At 40.1% G+C, this 26,225-nt stretch overlaps 2 protein-coding genes and 1 long non-coding RNA gene across 9 annotated transcripts in view; 1 reads left to right on the top strand and 2 right to left on the bottom strand.

The window, feature by feature from the left end:
• Nucleotides 1-4,967, bottom strand: part of LOC124185731 (fibroblast growth factor receptor homolog 1-like) — a 48,099-nt gene extending 43,132 nt beyond the window's left edge. The window contains exon 1 of the mRNA XM_046576788.1: nt 3,585-4,967. The gene's annotated coding sequence lies outside the window, so the exon portion shown is untranslated. The remainder of the gene's footprint in view (nt 1-3,584) is intronic.
• LOC124185737 overlaps nt 1-24,201 on the top strand; it is a 53,330-nt gene extending 29,129 nt beyond the window's left edge. The window contains exons 2-4 of the long non-coding RNA XR_006871462.1: nt 7,439-7,611; nt 8,744-8,883; nt 23,815-24,201. This is a non-coding gene — a long non-coding RNA (uncharacterized LOC124185737). The remainder of the gene's footprint in view (nt 1-7,438; nt 7,612-8,743; nt 8,884-23,814) is intronic.
• Nucleotides 10,712-18,514, bottom strand: LOC124185732. Of its 7 annotated transcripts, none has more exons than XM_046576794.1 (6): nt 17,896-18,514; nt 16,329-16,400; nt 13,422-13,638; nt 12,420-13,240; nt 11,576-11,745; nt 10,712-11,362 (listed from the first exon to the last, which is right to left on the bottom strand). In XM_046576794.1, exons 3-6 carry the CDS (start codon nt 13,621-13,623, stop codon nt 11,320-11,322), a joined length of 1,236 nt encoding a protein of 411 aa, XP_046432750.1. In that variant the 5' UTR covers nt 13,624-13,638; nt 16,329-16,400; nt 17,896-18,514; the 3' UTR covers nt 10,712-11,319. The 7 variants fall into 7 exon arrangements, 5 of the variants coding, with proteins under 5 accessions (XP_046432750.1, XP_046432747.1, XP_046432748.1 ...); XM_046576791.1 differs by having other exon boundaries at nt 10,959-11,362; nt 11,576-11,732; nt 17,896-18,499; XM_046576792.1 differs by lacking the exon at nt 16,329-16,400 and having other exon boundaries at nt 10,959-11,362; nt 11,576-11,732; nt 17,896-18,499.
• Nucleotides 24,202-26,225: the final 2,024 nt, after the last annotated feature.

The following is a 26,225-nucleotide window of genomic DNA, read 5'->3' as shown; positions in this document are numbered from 1 at the left end:
ATTTATACGTCCGATGGTTAGTTACATACGTGTACGTGTATACGTAGGTGTATTTAACAAATCTGTCGCCCACCGCGGTAGAAACGCCCAAGCAGTTTTCGAACTCATCTTTCTTTAGCCGGGTGAAGTGAACTTACTCCGCGGACCTGATCTCCCGGTATATTTTACTTGAAACTATACGGTCTATTTTTATTTGGCTAATGTAACGGGGTTGCGAGATTTTCTTGGGGGAGTAATATATACATACATGCGTTTATTTATGTTTTCTTCCTTCCTTTTATTCACCTTATTTTCTCGCCTTTGCAGTTATCACTATCACCGATCATCACAGATCGGATCTTGCTCTATTCTATTTATAATATTCAATTATTTTCAAACATTCTCCTTGTCTTCTCGCGTATCGTCTATTTCTCCATCGCATCTGAAATGTTTGCCCATTCTCACTAACCGCAGGTTATCTCTTTTGCAATCCGATTGACGCGAGGCTAGACAAACAATCAAAAATATTTGACGAAAAAACGTTTCTTCTAGCGTCAACGAGGTAGTTTTAATGGATTGTGAAATCAAAGTAGTCCCAGGCAAGTTTTTTCATACTGGAAGAAATTATTTTGCAACGTTGTTAAAGAAACAAAATTGAATCAGTATCTAACTATGTATAAAGTGTATAAATAGGTGAAAATTGATTATCTCTACTCGACCGAGATTTCATTATCGTGAAGCGAGAATAAAAGAAGGAAAGAAAATAAAAAATAAATTTCAACTCTTGATCGACCTGCCAGTCTGTCCTAGCCGTTCACACCGACGACGTGGGTTATGAGATAGGCGAGAGACGGTGGGTGTGAAACGGGCATCACGGTAGTTCTATTGACCTCTCTATTGCGGACGCGTTACAGTAGACAACGAAGAAAAGTCGTCGAACGAGTCTCGGGGTTTTATGCATGCCGGATTGTACGCAGGAGTGTGTACGAGTGGAAGGAAGGAGGCCAACAGGTGGGCAGCGCGATTACGCCGACTCTCGACGACGTCTCGTTACCCACGTGCTTTTCAGGACCTCAGAGTGACGCGTGGCTGGTTCGGTCGGATTTACACCGCTTGTATAGTTTTTCGTTCCACCTACAGACTAATTGTCGGTGACAGGAGTGTGACTTGTTGGAAATCGGGTACCAGACTCTCTCTCTCTCTATCTCTCTATCTATCTCTCTCTGTCTCGAGTCCTTTACCACGAGGTCCTCGACGGGTTCTTTGCTTACGTCGTAGGTGTGCGATTCGACTTTGTCATTTTCCATCACTTTCCTTCTCGTTATTCTTCTTGGTGTTCCGTCACCACCTCGCTTATCGTCTCAAGTCTGAGGACGTGAGTCAGACTACGTTGGTAGTCGGGCGTGGGTTTTCTAGTTTCATAGCCGAGACGTTGTTTCTCTTGTAGGTACGTCGGCTTCAACTGCACATGCATTTATCGCCTGTGTGCTGCTCGGATAAACGGCGATAAGTGTGCTCGACAAGACATGGGATTTATGATGTGGGATCGGTGGGTACCGTATTCTCCGCGCACCCATAAGTACGATATTATGTGCTTGCAAGCTACCGATCGGTGGAAATATATCCTGCCGGACGGAATCAAGTTGCAATCAACTTCACTCGCTAACGGTGAAGCGTCGTTCTTCCATTTGCAAAGCAGATTGGCTTCGGCTACTTTGCCAGAATAGAATAAATGACCTCGATGATCGTACTCGACGCGCATACCGCGTAACGCGATGCGTGAAATGCCCGATCACCTCCAGTGCTTGCAAACCCGGGCCTCAATATTTCTGACCAATTCAATTCGAGGTGATCCGTTGATCGTCTCCAAGTGGTCGAGACAGCCTAACGCGGTACGCACTGTATTTTTTTACCCGCAGAACGGACATTCCAAGAGTAAAATCGGTATCTGTGCCGGCAAATCGGTCGGCCCAGTCTTCAAAGTTTACACATTAAATTAAACAAATGAGTCAGGGCAACCCGGTTGTAATCCATGATTCAGATATTCGTGGAGAAGTTCGGAAAACGTCTGCCGAAATACATACGTGCAGTACGCGGGAGTGTATAATAACCGCTTTTTACAAATAAACTATATCGGCGATAAACCAGTGTTACAAGCGTACGTGAATATTCCCGGTATACGCGTACCGACAGTCTGACTAACTTCTTATTCTCTGGACCGATTCCAATTTCTCATCCACATGTACGTATATTAAACGTTTGCGTAAAATATAGAGAGAGAAAGAGATGCGAAAAGCGAGAAAGTTTTGCAAAGACAGAAAGCAAAAAAAAAAAAAATAAATAAATGTACCGTCGCTGAGTCGGTGTTGTACGGATCGGATTTATATGGAACACCGCGTTGTCAGATTAACCAGCTGAATTGGGTAATTCGGCCAATTTGGATGTAAATGGTGCCGTAAAAAATTTGGGACTTCCGTTAAGGGGCTTATCGGGGGCGGTTGTGAAAAGAAAAATTAACTTTGCACGCGTGCAAAGATGAGAGATCGTACGAGGTATGCGGACCCACGCGCATGGCACACGGTCCTCGATCTCGCGATGCGTCACGAAGGTTAAGAGAAGACTATGGAGTGATTTTTTATAGACTGTAAAACGCGCAGGGGCAAATTGTTGGTACAAAGTGGTATTTTTTTACATCAAGACCGAGTGTAATGCGAGAGTGGTTCGCAGTTTTCGTCCGACTCGAAAGCTCGTCTGCACGATGACACTTATCGTATTCAAACGGACAAAGGTACCTTTCAGCTACACTCAATTCCAACGATATGTACGCAGTACGCCGATACAAAACGAAACCTTAACGACGCGTGCGTGTACATGAAACGTATTTAATGTAATTGATGCCCAGGCGTTTTGCTCGTTATGAAATTCCTACTCGACTTCATTCGCGCATATACATACACGTATGCATACGTATACTTGTATAATATATTTATAGGATACCGGTACTCGAGTACGTTGTTGAATTATTATAGAAACAGAACGTTTCAAAGTATCGGCTCGGCTCTCGACTTCTTTTACAAAGTCAATCCGCCTGCTGATGTCATTCTCGTATTTAAGGGAACCAGTATATATAATTCGCTAGTCATATTCGACACGAGTGATGGCGAAAACGAAAACAGCGATGATAATCGTGTTTGTTACTGCGTTTCGGGTGAAATTTAGCTTCTTGGATTAGTGAGAAGATGACGGTTCCGTGAATCAGTGCAGACTATAGCAGCTCTTCTATTATTTTAGTTATTGATCATCGCCAATTGACGATGCCAACAAACGTTTCATCGGAATTTCGTTCGTTCATACGACGGAAGTTCATTATACGAACGATCGAAGACTCGTAACGGTTGAAATTAAACGAACGATGAATAAACAAATCCGAAATAAACTCAAAATGAATACCGTTATATGTATAGAAACTTTGATTATCATCGGTACAAACATTTTTCGTCCATTCGGAAGAGAATAAAAAAAATAATTGCAGCCTACTTACACCATGTATTTTAAGTATAATATCATTTTGTACAATCAATATAATTGCGACGCGAATTACTCACCGTTGAAAATTTTGATTTGGTTAAAGTTGGCTCAGATTTCCGTCACTGTAATCCCTCCGGCGTAAAAAACAAAGTCTCAAATTTTATCTTCCGCGATAAAGTTAGCGATTCAACTTAACTTTCTCTTAATTTCAACAAATCGAGTTCTCTCATTAATATGCAACTATTGCGGGTCGCGGTTGCGATAACGGAATTAACCGCGATCTTCCGCCAACTGCTAGTTGGCGGGGATTTTTCGTTCTTTCCCTTTTCCTTGCAGTTGGGATTGAGCGCGCGTGGCTGCTGTCAGAAACTGTTCTCCGGTCCCCTCTTGCGGGGCTGATTCAGCGCCGTTGGATCTTCTGTTATTTCAGGCTTGCTTCGCGGCTATAAATCCAATGCTCGTCCGTTCTTTTTTTTTTTTTTTTTTTGTATAAATTTAAATTTTGGTCTTCTTTATTCTTATAAATTTTTTTTTCTTAATTTGTTTCTTCTCACAGAAATTTTGACCCGTTGCACGTATACACACAAAAATATATGTCTTTGCAAATACACAGACTTTGCCAATATTTCTATCCACGCACTACTCGATTCCACATTTCCACACGTCAGACGAATATCTTACAACGTTGTAAAATTATTCGTATTATACTGAAAGTACGTATAAGATGTTTGGTCGATGTGGTTTTATGTTCTTAAATTTTTACCCTCTTCCTCTTCCGTTCCGCATTCGGTGTGTTTTAAATTTATTGCATGTATAGACTGTGGGTATATGGAATATACAGAAACTCGGGGATACTGATGAACGTTATTTTGTTTTACGAAAACACTTTTATTATTATCAGTTCTTCGTTAATTATTTTTCATTCCATACGATACATAATATCCTGCATTGATTGATGTACATGCACTTTTCACAGCTCAAGGTAAATCACTGTTTGATCTTACGACGGAAATATACAAATCACCATTGGTTTTAACACACCGTATCACGTGTATAATACATCATGACGACATGGCTTGATAAAAATCCAGAATACAGCGCGCATGAGTCATGTGTTGGTACGTTTCAATGCCATAAGAACAGAAAGCAAACAACAATTATTGACAGACGAATTTTATAGAAAACAAATTTCAACCCCTGCGGTAGAATTGAAATTAATACGGTTGACTGCTTCTTGCCAAAAAGAGTACTTGTCAAAATATGCGTTTTTTTAAAAAATTTTTTTCAAGTTTTTCTACGTTTAAATCCTTTTCTCAGACTTGTTCAGTTATTCGCAAGGAACGTCAAGACCGTCGACCTTATCCTCCTCCACGTCGTTTAATACTGTCGCAGCACTCGCGCGCGCGCGATGAACTAGCCTAAGGAGGATGCCTGGGATGCGCTCGAAGGCTCGGCTCGGGGCTAAGTGCCGGACCAATGCTTGAAATAACCGCTCGCCCACAACCCCCGGCCCCCTGCCCTGCCTCCGGCAGTCCCCCACCCCTCGATAGACGCCGTCAAAATCGCCGCCTCCCCCCACCCCACCCCTCCGAGCCCTCCACCCCCTCCGCTCCCACCCCAACCAAAAACTCTCGGAGTCGCGACACACGTGCGTGCGGATGGATGCGTGGATGCGTATACGCGTGGATTCGTCCACGCAGTTCCCCTTCCCGCCCTTTTTTCTTTTTCTCCAAATCTTTTTTTCCCTTTTTCATCTTTCTATTTTTTTTTTTTTTTTTTTTTTTTTTGTTTCTCATGTTTCTTTTTCTTTTTTTCTCCCCCCCCCCTCGCGTCTAGGCGCGCACGCGGTTTGACTTATGGTACACTTGCAGGCCACTGCTGCAACCGAGTAAATATAGAGAGGTTAGGGACTCCTCGTCTTGTGCACGTCTTGTGTGCATCGAGTTATTCCCTGCACGCGTGCATGTGCAACTGTTGCACCAATGCTGCGAGCATCTGCGGAACGCCTATCCTCGGCGACGTTTTCTATACTTTAATCTTAATCAGCAACCAAGCCATTCTAATTCGCCTCCGAGACGCTGCTACGTCTTTTGGAGGGTTGAGATGCAATCGCCTCTGCAGATACGCTCCGCCAGATTGCACCTCTAATTATTCCCACACCACAGTCGGTGCGATGCGAAACACCACATGCGATGTGCCGGAAAAAGTGCAGTACTCGACCCTACTGGATACTTACTGTATGAAATCACTTTTTGCGCGTCTAGTCGATAGCAGCCAATCTGAAACCCTACTCGTGATTGATGAAGCAATTTAACGCACTGGTGTATATCATTGATTTCTTGATGTATGTATATCGGTTCGGAAAAAGCAGGAACCATACATCGGTAATAGCGGCCACTGTTTTGCCGTCTGCGGCTGGTCGGGCGGCTTGAATACATAAATGCTGCTTTGATTCTCATTTGTTATTTTATTGTGAAAATGGTAGGAATTATTTCTTGTGACTTGTCTATTTTTTAAGTATTATAGAGTCACACGTGTGGAAATTAGGGATTTTCTCGAAGCGTCGTTAAAGAGAATCAATTTAAAAACTGAACGGAACTGTTTAATTCATGGAACAAAGTTCACCGCGGTTATTCACCCTCTGATCATTCATCCCCCACCTAATCACCAGTCTTCGAAATTCTTAAATCGGTCCATCCAAACGTGATCGTTACGATGATCGAGGTTGACAATCGAACAACTAAACTTAACCTCCAACTTGACGTGACGTCATTCGACTCGAGCCAATCCCAGAGATCGTTAACTGCGAAAAGGCGCGGGAACACAAGAATCACCGTACACAAATATACACGTTATAAACGAATGAATGTTCGTTCAGACTCTAAATCTTTAAATTCCTAATATTTATAAAAGAAAAAAGGAATAATACCGAAAGTCAAATAGACGTTTCCGAGTTTTTCACATACACGTATAGTATCGGTGGACGAGCCGAAGCATCGAGAATCATTTCTCGAAACGACGAATGGAAGCTAGCAGGTAGCAAAACGACCCTGCAGTTTTGGGGAAAGCCCAGCCACCCTTATTTCTCTCTCTTCTTTTCTACGGACATACATCGGTCTCTCTCTTAGCCGTGACACGTTTGGAACATGTGTTACTCCGGCATTTGGCGCGGCAGTGGGATCAGCAACCACTGCAGTGCACCCTCTCCCCTTCTTTTCCTCTTCACCCTCCTCGACCTCCTCACCCTCATCGCCACACTCAATACTCTGTTGCATGCCTCGTGTTCGGGGGCTGTTTCTTCCGTGATTATAAATATACAATATGTAATAATAATAGCAATCGTATACGTGTGTATATATGTATGTATACACGTATGGAAATAAATTCGTAGCAGGTACTCCTAGGCTGATCCATATTTATAGAACCATGCTGCAGCATGCTCGTCTATTCCCATGACATATACGCACTGTCGTAGGACTGGTGTACGCGCATGATATGGGCGCGAGCGTTACATGGAAACTTGTTATTTCTTTATCCATGCGACACTCGTGTGTAACGATAAGATGTACACGATTCCAAGTCGTGGTGAAAAAGTGATGCCTTTAGAGATCTCTAATTACCCTTTTCCAATGCTCGTAAGGATCGTCGCGCGGTTTCCTTTCACTCTCATTAAATGGCGTTAGTTTTACTCTTTTCAACTTGGTGTTGGTCAAATAATGGTAGTGAATTTCTAGTCGAACAAGTTTCTTCATGTACATTCCTAAAATCGATGAAACTTAACACAAGATGCTTCGTATAGAGTTAATTCCAAATACGAAGATCAAGTCCACTTCAAGTTTGTTATTCTTTACTTATTTTCATTAAAGCTGACTTGCACAAAATCTACAACAGCATTTCGTGGGCGTTAAGAATTCACTTGAACCTGTTACAGATGTGGATTTCAAGGATACACGTATGAATCAGTGGAGACTCACGATCAGAACAGCAATAGCCTCGTTGGTTGGTTAATTAACAATTCCAATCGGTTAACAATCGCCGCTGCACGTGTTCCCGTATGCAGGGTAAAGAGACTAGAACCTCTGCAATATACGTACAACGATCGAGGTACGTATACTTCTTCGAAGCAATCCTAACGAGATGTAATGTCCGTAATAAGAAAGGGTTAATAATTCTTAATTGGCCTGTTATTGTGTATAATAAAATACAGAGTCTCGACTCGGTTCTAATCGCTGACGAGCTTGTATATTTCAGTCGTCGAGACGTTGTTTCATTGAACCATTCGAGATAAACATCTGTGAATAAAAAATTATAAAAAAAAAAAAATTGATACGAGATGAAAATTCTGAACCACATACCCAAAAGGTAAAAATGATTGATTCTAATTTGGCGGAAGTGCGTGCGAATGATTTTTTTCCATAGACACACGAGTTGGCCAAACGGTCGGTTGAAATTTGATCGAATTATTAATCCTTAACCGACTAATAAACACTCGAAGTTACTTCGACCAGCCGGCTGGGTTCCTGTACGGTTATATTTATTCTTGTTACAGCTTTTCAACTGGTCAGTAAATTCTGATTTACAAGGCGTCGAATTTTCCACGTTTTAACCAAGCACCGTGTGTATTTCACGTTTATGGAATGCCGGTCGTTAACACCATACGCGACGCGTCTTTTATGCCGTCTCACGTCCGAAAGCCGGGAGTCAAATTTACCCCAAATTGCTTCTCACCTCTGAAATTTCCGGCGTGGATACAGACGTATTAAACCAGCGCGCACGCCGCCGCACTCGACGGTCGAATCCTATAAAACCTTTATGACTGGACGCGACACGCGAGCTGGATCGGGATGTACTTTTTTCGTCCCTTCGTCTTACTTCCTTTTCTCTTATCGAAGAACAGTCGCTTCTGCTTTTGGCAAAAGTTTGAACAACGGAGATTCATCCGTCGTCGTTGTTGGTCTCGTGGGAGGCGATTGTTCCTCGGATCTTTACGATTGGAAGACAATTTCTCCGCTGCTCATCTCGCGTACCTTCGTATTATCGTGTGTATATAAGTGTACACGATATAATCTCGAGCACGAATGCACATGCGCCGGTGACTGTAGAAAGAATTGAGGTTTACCCGTGTTCTGATCACACCGATAATAAAATTTGAATTTTAACGAATGGCCCGCGCGCTTCGGGCCTCGTTGCCCTCTGTCTTACCGCAGGCACATCAATAACTCAAATTATATTTTAGACGGAGTCGTACATGCATGCGGTCGTTGGCATTGCGCGCATGTGAGAAAAAAGACACGAGAATTTCAAGACTTCAAAAAGCTCGACCGCCAAGCCTCGCTGTAAGATGTTGGAAGAAAAAAAATCACACATACGCACAAGGTAAACTTTATTGGGCATCGTATTATATACACATATCCGTGCGGCATCGGTGGTTGCATATATACTTATAATTTCAGCGGCGTATTAAAATCAAAAGTAAAACTGAAGAAAAATAAAAAATAACATTTTCAATCGTACTTAAACGTAAAAAAATTGTCAAAGAATTTCTCTCCGCGGAATCGTTTGAACTTTTAGCATCGAGGTCCGGCACGATGATTTTAATACGCGAGTGTCTTGAGAGAGGAGATAAAAAATGAGAGAAAAATTTGACTTTTGAAACTCGGTCTGCCTACGGTGGCGTAATTCTATAATACAACAGGAAGTACACAGAAGGAAACATAAGTTAGGCAAGAGGCTTTTTCTCTCTTTCTCATCTTCTCTCCATCCTCCTCCTCTCTCTCTCTCTCTCCACCACATACAAAGAAAATGTCCGCGAGGGATAAGCTCCTGCCTCGAGATGTTATCCGAAACCAAGCTCCGCAGCATGGCAAAGTATTGTTTTACCAAATGTACAAGACACAGCTGCTAATAGCTTGACGAAAAAATGCCATCGGTCAAAAACTCCGCTCCAGACTGTGGAGCGTTAGAGCGAGGATCCTCGCTTTTGCGATCTCAGAATTCGAGAACCTTTTTTTTTGTACTCGTGCCCCCGTCTATTACTCACGTCCTTCCATTCGGGGAAAGGGATAACCACAGCCGGCACTCTCAAAGGACTCGAAGGTCCCGAAACGGCTTTCTGATTCACCCTCGCTGCTCTACACCCATCTCTCTGCATATAAACTCATTACGAGAAGTAACAATTACTTGTAAACTTACCGATTTACTCAAATAGCTATTCAAGCTGCTACTGAACGTGATCATGAGAAGTCAACGGGCTCGTAGTTGAAATCGCTTATGAAGGTGATGGAACACCGCAAATCCTATTAGGGAATTAAATTAATCCCCGAGTTTAATCAGTTCCCGAAGGTCCGCTTCTCCTGAATTCTCTCTTTCTGTTCTCTCTCTCTCTCTCTCTCTCTCTCTCTGTCTCGATTCTTCTTATTTCTTATCTCATTCAGTTCGTCGTCTCCGTGCAAATTAGCATGTATAAATAACTCTCCTCCACCGTCACCTTGAGCACACCATCAAACCACGCCATGCGGAGGCCGTGGCTTCTCGAAGTCTGGTCCTGGTGCGAATTCAGGGTTCGAGCACGTTTCGCGTTACACTCGTGTTGTGCCTTCACTTCGCCGTGCGTTCGACTCCGCTTTAACCAAACCTGTACTCTGCAATTAGTGTCCATGTGCTGCTACGGGACGTGTAAATGATACACGCCGGTACGTGCGTATAAAACCGAGTCTGTATGTGTAAACGACTACACGTGAAACATGTCACATATACAGACATGCGTGTGTGCACACGTTTGGTGACTGTCGCCGCGTGTGGTCCGAGATTCTCCTCCTTCATTCATATCCTCCGTTCATCGCATTTACTCCCAATAAACAATGCCAGTATATAAAGCGTATGAAATTCGTCAAAAAAGAACGTTTTATTCTGTAGAATAAACGTGCAGCACCTACGTATTTTATTGCGAAGAATGTCCGCCGTGATTTCGGTTTATTAAACGTTTTTGGTGGACGTCTTACGATAGTTGTTCATATGCAAATTTTATACGTTTGAAACCAAACATTTATAAATCGTATCTCAATTTGTTGATAAAACGTATCGAAAATCCGTTATTTTAATATTTATGGTAATCGTCTAATATTTGGATATTGATGACTACTAAGAGACGTTTCGCAAGTACGTTTTAAAACTCAAATTATGAAGGAAATTTTTTCTATTAAAATGTGTTGACAATGTCCGTTTAACTAACGTGACAAAATGTTTTCTGTTAATGACGCTTTAATCTTTCATTATTTATGTCTAAACGAATATTATACAGTGTTAAAAAACGTTTTTAATTGGACCTCTAGACTTGAATACATAACGTATCTTGGATGTGTAATTGAAAGCGTATATAGTACACTGCTATAGAGGAAGATCATTTCACGTTAGCTAGAAACAAGTCTGGGTTGAGTTAGAAAGCGTACGAATTTAGTTTATATATGTGAATCGATTTTATTATATCTTTGTTAGAACGTTACACAAATATCTTATATCTATAAATACTCATTTATCAAAAAAAAAGGTACATCTTGTAGCTCATAGACACAGCTCAACCTACACTATACTTTCGTCTTCACGGTAGTTACAACTAACAGAAAACGCTAAGAATATTACACTTATATCAGAAATATTTATATGCCTGTATGATTTGTACTTTTATATGACTGTTTTTAAAATTAGTTGACGTTTACCACAGTTTCTTAGCCCTTCTTTCGTACATAGGTATGCCGTGATCGAGCTAGTTTTAACCAGTCTTTCACGGCACACGAAACACTGGTTTCGGTTGCATCACCAATTTCCTTCTTGCCAAGAAAGGTTTGTTTCACAGCCTCTGAGAAAAAATACATCAAAAGGAAGGTACAATATCACGATATTGATAACTGATAAGGAATAATTTCAATGTAAATTGTGATGAATCTCGAATATATTGGGAAAAAAGTTAACAGTTTGCATAATTTGAATAATAATGTGTGAATAATATTGTTTTCACACGATAAATCCAAGTAATAACTGTTTCTCGAAAATTTCATGAATTATTCATTACCGTAAACAGTTTCCATTGTCAATGTCTTTTGAAATGGGACTTTGTCCCTCCCTGCCCAATTGAATTGCATCGCTAATTCGTTTGTGAGTAGTGACCTCATTATAGCCAACACACATTGGCGACCGCTTGTCCCTCCAACAGAAGCCAGTTTCCCGGTCTGCAACAAAATACTAAAATGAATGAATGTCGAATTGAATTCAAAATATTCTTACTGTTATCAACATCGATAACAATTTTGACTAGTTGGAGATTGTCGATTCCTAATATTTTTTCAGCATTTTTTAACGTTAACCCTCTCGATCAGACCGAGACCGATTTCATGTTGAATGAAAATCTCTCACCATATTGATATTTCGATGGGTGAAAGCAGTTTACCTCAGGGTTTAGGAGTATCTATAAGGCCATCTGACCTTGCTTAATGGAACTATGCAGTTAGAACCCTGACCTTGCGACCGATACAGTTTTATGAAGCCTCAAAGTGCGTGTTGCGTAGAAGCAACATACGGTCCGAGAGGGTTAAAACGTTACGAACCGCAATTCTGTATGCCTGTAGTAATTTTCATTATTCCTTTGCAGTCAACACATACCGAGCGTATTCTTCAATGAGAGACAACCCCCTCCCTAGTGCTAAGCCAACTCAGGCACATGACGCGTACGTGAAGTTCGGTCGAGTGGAGACTAACATGGCCACTGGCATTCTATCCCCTCCCGGCCGAGCCTCATGTGCCTGTGTTGGTTTGCGCTAGGGAGGGGGTTGGCCCTCATTGAAGAATACGCTCGGTATTAGTACCTATCCGTATGTCATGACATACATATTTTGAATATGATTGCAAGGTCTACTCACTAAATAAGTTCGATGCTCTTCGGATTTCAGGATATTTTCGAGGTTGGAGAAGTCTTCCATGGAGTTAAGAGGAAGTTTTGGGAATTCGGCTGGTTTCTTTGTTACGTCGATGCTGACTTCCTTCTGTTTTGAGAAGATTTTACGTAGTAGCAGATGGTTTTGTTCAGTGTAGGATTTAATGTGTTCTAAATACTGCAGAGTTTTTTCTTCAAAGGTATTCTGTTCGCGTGATGTGGTCGGGGTTGAAGGTTCAAGTTGTGAAAAGGATCTTGATAAGTCATATTGCGTGGTAGACCTGATGATCCTACTAGAAATGTTTCTATTTGATGTTTCATATCCAGACAACTGATTCGGTGACTCATGGGAATTATCATTATACTGGTGCTGTACGATCTTGTGGGCCAAGTTTTTCTTTGGTGTCTGATTTTTGGTAGATCCTTTGGCTGAGTTAATGTAGCGAGTATTCTTATTACGGTTAGAAGTCGATTCATCGACTTCGGACGGTGGCAAATTCTCGTCAGCTGAAGAGGTGTAACCTAAACTACTTGAACTTTCACGAGAACGCTTCGTTTTTTTTTTTTTGTTACTAACGTGTCGATTTTTAGCCTTCTTCTTGTCGGTTTTGTGTTTACGTTTTTTCTTTTGCGGCTCAGGTTCGACATCATCACTGTTCGTAGCTTCATTCTCGTCCACGTCATTGGTAATATCTTGCTGAGGTATTACAGTGGATTTTTTAGCGATGTTGCGAATTATTCCGGATTCATCGGACGTGCCCAGCTCCAGTAGGCGCGCCATCGTTGCTTCGGTGTCGTGGTAGTCATCTGTTAGTTAATCAAGGAATATCAATCAATACCGAATGCTCATTGATTAGCAAAATTAATCACAAATGTACAATATGATCAAAATATATCGTCGTAACTCTTATCCAAGTGAAAATTAATATGATTGAAACATTCAATCCGTATACAATTGTAAAAAAAAGTTCTACGTTCCAATAATCACCTCCGGTATGCAGTACTTTGTGAATGGCAAACTTTGGCCATGTTTTTTCATAGGCAGCCTTTGATTTTACAAGTTTTGTAAAATGATCTTCAGTTTTTGTCCGTGGCCAGTAACATTGGGTGTTGTTTTCGACCAGCCAAAGAACTGGTACCAATGCGCATTCTCTATCTTCGCCAACCAAGAATTCAATCACCGCATACATAGTTCTGCAGCACGACTGAGTAAAAACATCGTTAAATGTATCATATTCTCTAGTCTGGTGTATAAATTTATATTTGATCAAAATTCAAGCACTTTTATTCCACTCTGAGCAAAAAGTGCCAGTTTAAAAGTTTTTAATTAGGACATCAACATAGGAATATGCAAGGTAGTATATAAGTTAAAAGATGAATCGATCATGAAACATTATGAAGATTTTGGGAACGCATGTCTAACCAATACTTGAACGTCAATGTGACGTACAAAACTATAATAAATCAGCTCAAAAGTGATGTTATGAACATATGGTAGAGTTGGGTATATTGGACTACTAGGTAAATTAGACTCGGCATATACGGTATATGGTAATAGGTATACGATAATGTTATTTTTTGCTAAACATCTCAATTGAAGCAAACTTTTAATATAAAAGAGATAATGAACCTACGATTCTCGGGAATGTGTGCGAGGTAGACATAGACATACTATACATGTCTTGAACGAATCCCTCTTCCTCGTACACATTGCCGAGAATCGTAGGTTCATCATCTGTTTTTTGTCGAGAGCTCGTTTCGTTGAGATGTTTAACAAAAAATAAAAATTTTATTTCATTTCGTGTAGTATCGGAGTTACTGCGAAACCATCTTTAAATGGAAGACAGACGAATTTATGTAATATATCATCGACGCGATAAGATTTCGCTACGTTGAAACTTCTTACGAAAAAAATCCCTAGTTTGGAAGATTTAATAGGTTTCTGATAAAGGTCTCGCTTGTACTTGAACGGAGTACCTATAATTCTATATTCTCCGGCAATGAAAAGGATTGATTTGATCACTAATATTTCTGTCCCACAAGCTACTACATTATCCGGCCTTTTTATTGATATTTTGAATTTTTTCGTTTCCAGAGCCTGACATTCACGAGAATTTCCAATAAATTTGGGTTTAGGAATAAATTTTTCCTGACAATTAGTTTTACGAATAGAACTTAGTTCTTCAAGTCGATTACTCAGCTGCTGCAGCGGCAAGCGTTTCGATCGAATAAGTCGTTTCAAATGGCCCAAATGATTTTCATACACAAAGCAACTGTATTCTTCTAATGGGCCAAATCGTTCTACGTCGTCTATGACATGCAGCAGCGAATGTACATTATATACGACAAAGTTTTGTCCGTATATCTTAGCACCTTGAGTAACGAATTTTTCGATCATATCTTGCGCGATGTTTCGAAAACGCGAGAACAAGGCTGTATTCGATAGAATATACACGGCGGCAGACAATAATAAAAAATGTTTGTACTTTTTTCGATCTAGCACATCCCGCATTACAACAGGGCCGGAATATAACAAGAAAAATCTAAATTCTGTCGCTTTCCATCGATGCAAATCCAAAAATCCACGGGGCTTTCGAGGAAACTCTGCCGGAACATATCGCGCCAATAGTTTCATTATACGTTCAATTTCTAACAAAATATCCTTAGACAATTTGCAATCACGTGAACCCTCGACCCAGTATTTAAGGAGCAACCTCTTCAAAATTCCCAGGTAGATTAAATGCATGGGATCTAAAGGAAATTGGGAGACTAGTCCCACGTAAAGATCTAAAAGAGGCGAACGTCCTTTAACGTGACGATCGTTTTCACTAGGTGCAACAAAATCACTATCTTTTCGCTTCTGGAATTCGGTGTCACATGGATAACACAGTTTACGGTTGAGATGAACTGCGCGAATCTTACACCTCTCGCAAGCATCCTTACCCGAATGTCCTAAACACATTTTCAACATAGATCTCGCGGGCGCGTCACACGCGAATAAACCAACTCTGACAAAGTATTTGGTGCCATTAAACTCAAAACCATTGGTGCTTAAACGTGACGTTTCTTTAATTAAATCTCGTAAATATGAAGATAGTGGCATCGGTTTACCCGTACCATAATAAACACCAATTACAAATGGGCTATCATCGATCATTGAAATACTGCGTCCCAAAATTGGCCAAAATGATGTTCCGCTACTTTTATAAACGGGAATCCCATCAATATTAAAATCAACTCGCAACGTATGTTCAGGTGACAGTCCTTTTTTGAGACCTGACTCGAGTTTTTGTCTCAAGCATTTCTCCAAACCGAAATAACACATTTCTCCGTTGTCTAAATTTAACGTTTCAATACGTCGTGACGTGTGAAGTAGAGTCCTAGCACTTAAGGGTAAGATAGGATGTGCTGGTTTCAATAATGCTAGCAATTGATCGATCGCGTTATGTGTGATGTTATTTGAAGATGCCCAGTCGCGCAAATTTTCAACAAAGTTCGTTTCATCATCTAAATGCACTTCATCGCTGACGGAACTTGAATTATCTTCAGAACTGTACAACGTAGCTTTGATGCTATCTATGTCACTTTCGATGTCTTTGAAATCTTTATTATCGCGGTTCGAATTAGAGTTTTCTTCATTCTGTTCATTACTTTGATGGATATGATCAACATCATAATCGCTATCTATAGAGTGCACATATTCTCCGATACAAGACACATGTTCATGACTAGCATCTTTTAATTGTGATTTCGTAAGGTGCTCGAGTGCACAATTATTGCCTGCAATACTCAGTAATACTTTACGAGTATTTATAGCTGTTTTGCGACGCAAATGTCGTTTACTCAGAACTTTTAAATCATGAGGCATGTTATAAAACTAAATAATAATACACACCAGACAAGAAATGATGTACGCTTTAACGTGCTTGCCTTATTTGTCGTAAATATCCGCACACCACTCTGAAAACTAAAAGTTAAATGAACCTAATGAACGTAGTACGTGAGTCAATACAGAAGATTCATAGCAATAAAGCTTTTACACGAGTTAGCGCAACAATTTATATAAAATTTTATTGAAAATTAAGTAATTTGATCAAAAATGCTGTTTCGTGTATATTTTCTTGGATTTGGGCTAAATAAATATTAAAAAGGCATTTGTAGCCGAACAATTTTGTAAACACGAATAAAAAACGTGGTCAGCTACCCATCGAACGTATATAATACGCAGGTAATGAGTAGTTTCATTCTATTGGATTTGACTCTGACATTTACCGATAAACGCATAGTATACTCATGATTTACGTTCAGTAGTAGGAATCGTGATATATTTCAGGACTAGATAGTACTGTTACTAATATTATTATTCTATAGTACTTATAGTTCTATGTATCGCTATTTATTGTTACTACAAATTAAACAAGATCGTAGTTTAACGTTGAACCAATTCTGGGCCGATGTCCTGCTTATATTCTAATACTTTTCGAATAGTATATCATGACGCCTACTACTGAACGTAAATCATGAGTATACTATACGTTTATCGGTAAAGATCAAAGTCAAATCCAATGGAATAAAATTACTTGTTACGAATTTCCTGCGTATTATATACGTTTGATGGGTAGATGACCACTATTTTTACCAGTGTTTACAAAATTATTCAGGTGCAAATCCCTTTTTAATATTTATTCAGCCCAAATCCAAGAAAATATACACAAAACAGAATTTTGGATCAAAATACATAATTTTTAATAAACCTCTATATAAGTTGTTGCACTAACTGGTGAAAAAGCTTTATTGCTACGGATCTTCTCTATTGTCTCTATTGTCTAACATGACCGTCTTCTTCTGATGGATAATAATTGTTATTTTCAATTGAAGGGAAAAGAAAATAAAAAATATTGTCAAAATAATATTTCTGTGATTTCGATGGCACAGAAATATTTACGTGGCTGTATTACTATACTTTGTTACTTTGGAAGATGCTACGAGTTCATATGTATGTTATAGATATGTTGAAACGGTATCTAAAAAAATAATAAACACGAAACCGATTTCAAACAATACAGAGCAAAAGTTACTAATAACCGCATGATCACATGGGATGATTATTAACATGAAGTTTTCCTCAAATTCGACAAGAACTAATATAATTAACCTATAATATACGTATCATAGTAAACTTAACACATATAAATAACGTTTAAAAACAGTTCAAAAATATTCATGAACGTTATATAATAAACAATAAACTATTCCATATTTTTATGGTACATCGTTTGGTTTAGAGAAAAAGACGCAGAACATTACACATAGTTTCTTTTGAAGAAAGAAAAGAAAGGAAAGAAAAAAATACAGAAGAGACAGAATTTGAGTTGCAAAACACATTATTTTTTCAACCAAGAATGCTCGATGTATTAAGACAAAATACCACCATATTTGGAAAAATATGTAGTTGTACTTACCAGCGTTATTTAATGACGAATTTGCTTCTTCCGTCTAGGCCGCAGATTAACAATAGCTTCTCACCTTTTTTGCTACACGATCACCGATCGATCCGAGCACCTCCGCATTCGGTTGACGAATAACGCCATAACCAGCGCCTGAGGCCAGTTGCAAGGGTGGGGATGAATATAGGCTCCCAGACAAAGACAAAGATAGAGGAGACGCAAGAGCGACAGAGAGATCGTGCCCAAAAGGGAATCAACTTTGCCATATATGCCCGTGTTATTCCGAGCTGTCCTTGTCTTACCACTCGCTATACTTACACTTACTGTATGAATGCGCGGTCCATGGGATAAGTTCTGTCTCTACATATAATTATTGCGCTCTTACTCTAGCTTGCAGCGTTACCGACGCTGACGCACCAGAGCAGGAGAATAATATATCAGTAGTGACACAATGTATAACGCACAGAACTCCGATAAAATAGCGCGAAAAATAAACGTACAAACGACGTTAAAAATGCGACAGGATATGATGAACGCTTGTTTTAGCAAGTACTCATACAAGATATTGAAGTCTTGACGTAATTCGTGCCAAATAATGAGATTTAATATATTATAATATGATAACCAATATTGTGAAATAATTATAAAAATGTACAATAAATTATTATTCTTGGTACGAAATTATTCACGTTTCGGACACTTCTTTATTCTCTTCCTTTTATTGGTTATATCTATGTTCCATGCACCGGTAAATGAATACAAGATCAGTGTTCAGCTTTAGTTACCACATAATATTGGCATCAAAATAACGGGTAATTAAAGTCCATTTTTCGGAAACTAATTATAAGATAATCAACTGATTTGGCCACCGCTTGGCATCAGGCGGTTCCGCATACATGAATACTAAAAGTGCGTTCATAATCTGAATATTGTACTCAACGTTGAATTTTCCTCAATCGTGTTGAAGTAAAACAAGTATGAACCCATTTGATCAAATATACATATTATACAATTCAATGTATCTTGAAAATAGTCCGATATTGAATAAATTTCATAAACGGTTATTGAACGTAGATCACAAGTAGCAGTAAAACGTGAACAATAATCGTTGAAAAAATACGTTCATCAAACGATGAATATATTTCTGTGCAATAGTGGAAAACCGCAATAATTAAGCGCTTAATTGGGGTTGCTGGTAGTTGTATGATGAATGTACAATATATATATATATATATATATATATATATATATATATTAGGGTGTGTCGAAAATGAACTTTTTTTTTTCTTCGCTCCTACCACTCAAAACTTTAGGTTTTGACATTAAAGAGGTCCTCGTTCAAGGAGGGCGCTGTAGCTTGAAGTTTAGAAGTCGCTCAACGAGGATTTAGGTTTCCCATCTAATTAACACGTAAAAAATATTGTTTTTCGTTCAAAATGATGTCAGGCATCCAAAAAATTGGCGATTTCTGTGCTTCTTGGCTTATTTGAAAGCATGACTCATCCCCTAAACGATGATAGGTCGTTTTTCGACTTACCTTGTACCAATTTTTTTTACGCCACTTTTCGACCACAATAGTCACTTTTTCAAGTTTACAAAGTCTCCAATGTATCAATGAGTTCAAAATGAATTGCTACAAGTATTGATTCTTGATTCGAATATAAATAACCAATTCCAAAAATTAGTGAAACATACAAAATTTCTCAAAATAAACATGGTTTTTTGAATAAAATTGAAGATACGGAATTTACCAATTTTTAGAATTGGTTATTTATATTCGAATCAAGAATCAATACTTGTAGCAATTCATTTTGGACTCATTGATACCTTGGAGACTTTGTAAACTTGAAAAAGTGACTATTGTGGTCGAAAAGTGGCGTAAAAAAAAATTGGAACAAGGTAAGTCGAAAAACGACCTATCATCGTTTAGGGGATGAGTCATGCTTTCAAATAAGCCAAGAAATACAGACATCGCCAATTTTATGGTTGCCTGACATCATTTTGAACGAAAAACAATATTTTTTACGTGTTAATTAGATGGGAAACCTAAATCCTCGTTGAGCGACTTCTAAACTTCAAGCTACAGCGCCCTCCTTGAACGAGGACCTCTTTAATGTCAAAACCTAAAGTTTTGAGTGGTAGGAGCGAAGAAAAAAAAAAAGTTCATTTTCGACACACCCTAATATATATATATATAGATGTTGTAGACACCAAGATTGAAAATGAATTTCATAAACGTCTATCACGCGTAGATCAGAAATACCAATAAAACGTACATTATAATAGTCGAAGATATACGTTCATAAAACAATCAATATACTGCTGTGCAATGGTGAATAGGAAGTATGATAAACGTCTAATTAAAGTTGCTGGCAGTTGTGTCATGAATGAATATTATATGTTGTGATTACCAAAATCATAAACGAATTTCGTGAACGTTAATAGCTCGTAATTTGTAAATTCAAATGAAACGATTCTGATAAAACGTTGAAAGATGGAGTACCAACATCGTTAAACATATAAGTTTTAAACGATTTTCGTACGAATAATGAACAAATATACTATACGTTGCTTTTGCTATAATAATACGTATTTTAAACTTCTGTATAATGAAATACGCATAATAAACAGAGTAATCATACGAATAATATCCATCCGAAATATTACAGTATATGTGATACGGTTGAATTTTATACTTATACCATTATTAAACGACTTCGACGTTTCATATACGAAATTTATACTGGTGTGTGTTTATTGGGCTGTCGTCGACTTACCATATTTTGTTGCGAACGCAGCGCGGTTGAATGTATTTCTTTCTTTTCTTCATTGGCGGTGATTGTTTTTGTTTTATCTTTTTCTTTAATTTCAATTTTTTATGACTATCGTAAGGATAATAAATTGACATGGTATTTTATTTCAATGACCTTACGGTGTTGACTTCGTATTGTTAATCACGTGGGTATTGGAAGATAAATTTATATATCTTCTTGTTTTTAGTTAATCTTTACTGTTCGTAATCATGATTGTGATGAAAAACTTACGTTATTCGGAAAATAATTACAATGTACGACCGACGACGAGTGCTATAAACTTATACGCTTGTCAGACTATACCTAATTGATATCAGATACTCGAAGTGTTCGAGTATTGTTAACAGAGTCGTGGTGGACGAGCTGTGATTTGCAGATAAATAAAGCCGCGGTATGAACGAGATCCACGATCCGTATCATGGATAATTTATAGACAATTAAGCGAGACGTGTACAGCGACACTGGGAGGCGGTTTTCCTGTGGGACTCGCTGCGAGTTCAGCCTCGCGAGTTCTTCCAAAGTCAGGAAACAGTCGTCATAACTCCGTCATCCCAAGGGCGAAGGCGGAGGGAGCTGAGGAACTCGTAACTTAAGTTTGATTGAAATAACGAAGCGGCTATAGTCGAGTTCCACGTTTGTGTTTCCTCGGGGTTATATTATTATGGCCCCGGGCGATATAACCCGGGGAAACGAAAAAAGCTGCCCCAAGAAGAATGAGAAAGCAGGCCGAGAGAATACTCAACGGTTAGAGAAACTACAAGCAGCTAGATTCCGGAAGTGTCTCCGTACACTTTTACTGTTTGTTTTGCCTCGTCTAATTTACTACGTATACGATGACTGAACTACGACTTTTTGTGTTTCTTCTTCGTCACCGTAATATTGCTTCTTTTCTCTTAGATATACGCACCTTTTTCCATCTTATACCGCCCTCGTTGCTCCTCCTACATTTCTATCGCTCGACAAACCGGGCTTGTCCCAATGACTTTTCAAAGTTTTCTTAACTGTGGAGTGCTCAATTTCGAAAGACGGAGAGGCGACGCAATATTCTCAGCATCCGGGATAGGGCAATTTCTTCCGGTGATAAAAAATATCACCATCGATTTGAAACGTCCACCGTCCTTTAAGTTTTCGCAAATTGCTAGTTTATTCCCAGTTGAAATCGATTTTGACCCCGTTTACGGACTTGGAATCTTCATTGTTCTTGCTCTCCAAAGTACCGACTAGATGTGGATGAAGTTGTTTCTCCCCGTGACAAGCGGATAACCGTGTGATCAAATTTTAGCGAAACAGAACGTAAAATAGAAAGAAAAATTGAAGTCACTTACAAAGAAAAGAGAAACTTTTAAAAAGGAAGCGCGGCTATGTATGAGCATGTATTTTTTCCTTAGAAAACCGGACGAGTTAATCGAGGAAATTTCTGTCGGCAATGGAACGCCATCAATTTCATGACGCGCTTAGAATCATCTGTAATGGTAAGGTGGATGTGAAAGAAGAAGGTTCGCAAAGATGTTTCAATCCATTTAAAACTCTTCTGTGAATTTGTTAAAAACAAAAACAAAAAGAAAGAAAAACGAAAAATAGAAATAGAAAACGAGATTTCGAGGAACGTCCAATTATTCGCCGGTGGCGAAATGGAGCGTGGATGTCGCTCGTTTCGAGTATTCTTGGATCGGGATATTATTCCTTGATAATTTTAGGCGCGTATCGAGGAAAAATTAGCGTCTGAGGAACAGGAAGCGATCATTCAGAGCCAGCGGTTCAACCGGAACACAATGTTCCATATTTATGTCATCCACGTTTCCTCGTTTTCCCGACGACGTCTACGCGTCTCTCCAGACAACGCTGCGCGTCTCTCATTTCCTTGGCCTTCCGACTCAGGAACCGCTGAGCTCAGGTCAGGAATAGGACAGGACCTTCCGATTGTGGACGCGCGTTGTATAGATATAGACGTCGTACTATCACTGCACCGCGCATACGTTAACTCCGACCCCGTCTATGCTCGAGCGTTTCAAAGTTATTACCCAATAGAGTTTCGTTTGATTGCTTCCAGGCTTACCACCCTGAAGACAATGAAACACCGCGCTTCGAGCTCTGTTTCTCCGTTTACAGCCTGTTATAAATACGTCTGCGTTAAGCTTTCGCAGAACAAACTTACTTGCAATTTTTCATTCTGATAAACGAGATTTATTTCTTTTTTGCACAGTTTATTGAACGGCATTCAAAACATGTCCTTGGATTTCCAGATTCTTACAAAAACGTGAAACTTAATTTCGCTGCAGTGTTCTTACGTCTAACAGTCAATTTCCTTGTTTGATATAGAAATTTTCAGAAAATTTTCAACTTTTATTGACACCTTGAAATATGTTGTTCAATTTGCGCTAAACAGTTTTGGGCACTCGTATAAGCGCACGAGTTGAAAAAAAAAAAACGTTTTGTTGAATTTCTGCGCACTCAAATAGAAGAGGAGCATCGGATGAAGAAGAAGGAGAAATGAAAGAGGATAACTCGCAAGACGGAATGTACGTTGAGTGTGCACGTAGAGGCGCCGCATTACGTAAGCGGTGAGAATCTTGAAAGATTAGGGGTTGTTGGAGGGTTGATTAGATTAGGCTCAAGTATTAGACTAGGTTAAGTCGTCCGCGTGATACGAGCTTATCTCGAAGCTGCAGAGCCAATAAATGCTATCTGACCGTGAAAGTCTGGTTTACTCAGTGGCGACATAAGGCCGAAGAAGAAGAAGAAAAAGTAGAGAAAATGGAAATGAAGAAACATACCTACGTATGTTTCTACTTCAGAATGCATGCCGACTCGTCACCCCCTGATTCTCGCTTCGCGTGGTTTTTCACACGGAAAAACATTCCGCCGCTGTTTGTCAAAAATAAACGTTCCAAAAAATAAGCTTACAAACAATCCCATTATTATAGAACATAATATTCGACGAAGCTGCTTCATTACGTTAATCCGGCAAATCTTTTTTTTTTCCATGTTTCTGGTTGCGGATCACTGGAACATTAAGCGTGTGTCGCTTGTCGAAAGGAATTGCAAAGCAAGACGAAAGTCATTACGTGGAAGGTCGACGCGATACTCTAAAAACGATGTGTAAAAGGTTCCTTTTCGGTAGGAAGGCGAAGTCCAGAGGCGTCAAAGTAACTCGATCCCGATCCGGGATACAGGTCAGTCCGGACCGGTGGGCCACTCTCTTCGTCCTTTTGTTCGACCCTCCGAGGACGAGGCTACGCACACGGACGCTTATACTTGAGAGGTGGAGTTGTGTGGAGGTGGCAGTGCGGAGGAAATAAATAAAGATGAGACGCGCCAAAGGAAGAAGACCTCTCCCGCCGCATCATCCTCTCTCCTCCCCCCTCCGTGTTGTGACAGTTGAGTCGAAAGGAAGGCGCTCGCGCGAGAAACTCGAAGGAACAATAAAATTAAAATAATAACTTTGGACGGACTTCAAAAGCCGCCTGCAGAAGCCACCGAACCCTGTTATTGGTTCGATAAATCAAACTTCTGCGCAATTTTTTCTTTCGCCCTCCTCCTCCTCCCGTAGGTAATTTCGTCATTCGCAATTTTCCAAACTTGCCTTTATCATTTTTACACGTATAATTAAATTAACGAATACCGTCGTCACGCTGGGAGAATTATTGCTTTTTTTTCATCCCGTTTCTTTCACACGGTATTCGTACGCATATACTCGTATACTTGACTCGTTAATTTGGACTTTGAAAAAACGTGTGTCGCAAAAGCTCGGTGGCGATTTCTTCCGGCCCGGTGGCCGAGGCAACAGTTGGTTGTCCGGTGGTCGGTGTTCGCCATTTTGTGGGAAAATTGTTCCCGTGGGAGGAGGAAACTGTTCCGATCCATCCTCCTCCTCCTTCCTGGCGCTCCCGTCGTCGCCCACGCTCGGAACGTCGATGTAGTTAAAAATTTCACGCGAAACGTGTTGAAGTCTCCTCTGTTGACGTAGGATTCGAGGCAAGCAATATCGGATTATAACATCTCAAACCGTCGGCACTTTGGCTCTCGACAAGCTGACGTAACAACCGATGGCACGGATCATCTTGCGGCGAAGATCACGGGACCGCCGACTTTGTCACCTTACGAATCCCTCTCGATCATGGTCCGCGATTTCCGAACGGCAATCCATATCTCTCCTCCGACCGCCTCCCTCCCCTTGTGATTACCGCGTCACGTACCTGCATCCATACCGCACTCCAGGGTCGTCGACCCCCTCGCCGGGAGTCGGAGGGCGGCAGTCACATCTCTGTGCGTGGTTTCCGGTCAGCGAGCACTTCCTTCCATCGGCGATGCTCCTCGCCCCCCGATCATCGCAACGGTTCGTCGCCATCTTGGCAGGTGGATCGCACATGCGAGCATGGGAAACGGCTTCCTACTCCGCGTATGGGTTTCGGTCCTTGGGATACTTTGTGAAAAAGGTTTCCTTCTCTCTTTCACATCTTTTTTTTCTTTCTTTCTTTCTTTCTTTCTTTCTTTCTTCTTCTTCCAGTTTTCACATTTTTTTAAGAGAGCAGCAACCGCGATTTCCTCAAAGCACTGCGCAACGATACAATCTCAGAAAATATTTGACCCCAACTACCGGAAGCAATTTTACGCACCGCCGAAAATAACGGTCTTGATTAGGCCTTTAACAAACGTCACGTGCGCGTGAATTAGTGGGGATACTTTTGCATTCCTTGGTGCTGTTCGCTTTTCATCTTCATTTGCGGCTCATTGATCGAAGGACGAAAACTATTTTCGGAACAGATGTCTGATGTATAATACCTTGAATTTCTTTACCGTATGTAATATAGTTATAGAACGAAGTAGCATAGTAGATACTGAAATTTTATAAACTATTCCTATTCGTCAACAAATCTAGGCAGCTGGTTTGTTTATCCGCGGTGGTTACGACTCTGTAAAATTCATAGTTCAAACGGTCGAAGGAAAGCTCTTCTCGAAACTCGAGAAGCTTTAGCCGATGTAAGATTCTTGCGAAATCTTGCAAAGGCAGCGAATTTTTTACGCAAGCCTTTCTATCTTTGTATCATTCTATTTCGTTGCTTTTCTTTTTTCGTAAGGTTGGAAATTATTTCTGCACGTGTGATACTGCGTTATATTATGTATGAACTACGAGACTTAGGCATGCCAAAAACGGTGGTGCAAATGTGTAAATTCTTCTCCCGCACGTCAATTTTTCAGACGATAGTTTCAGCTTCCATTTCGATACCTGGAAGCTCCGCTGTTTAGTCTGTTACTCGGCAAAGCTCGGGCTCTATGAAGCAGCAGCTTCATCTTCAAACGAAAATATTTAAATTCAAAAGAGTTAATAATAACTGGCCGGTAGATGGTGAGCTCTGCATGCTGGTACGTACGTATAATAGATAAGTATGTGCGTGCCTAAAGCAGTGCGCGTTCATACATCCTACACCAACTTTTAGGATGAAAAAATACGTCCCGACTCCAGCCACGTCGATGACGCAGGAGCCTTTGGTTTGGAATAAAAATTGAACTTCATCGAACTCTTTGATATCG

Source organism: Neodiprion fabricii, chromosome 6 (genome assembly GCF_021155785.1).
Source record: "Neodiprion fabricii isolate iyNeoFabr1 chromosome 6, iyNeoFabr1.1, whole genome shotgun sequence".
Lineage (NCBI taxonomy): Eukaryota > Metazoa > Arthropoda > Insecta > Hymenoptera > Diprionidae > Neodiprion > Neodiprion fabricii.
Note: the sequence above shows the minus strand (reverse complement) of the source record. Positions and strands in the feature narration are given on the sequence as shown.

Bases quoted from the DNA above. Each gene is read 5' to 3' on its own strand.
- LOC124185732 (XM_046576791.1), bottom strand. From the start codon at position 13,623: ATGTATGCGGTGATTGAATTCTTGGTTGGCGAAGATAGAGAATGCGCA. The intron at 13,241-13,421 runs GTGATTATTGGA...ATTAACTAACAG, and splicing joins CAAAGTACTGCATACCGGAG to ATGACTACCACGACACCGAA. The intron at 11,733-12,419 runs GTGAGTAGACCT...ATTTTGTTGCAG, and splicing joins AAGAGCATCGAACTTATTTA to ACCGGGAAACTGGCTTCTGT.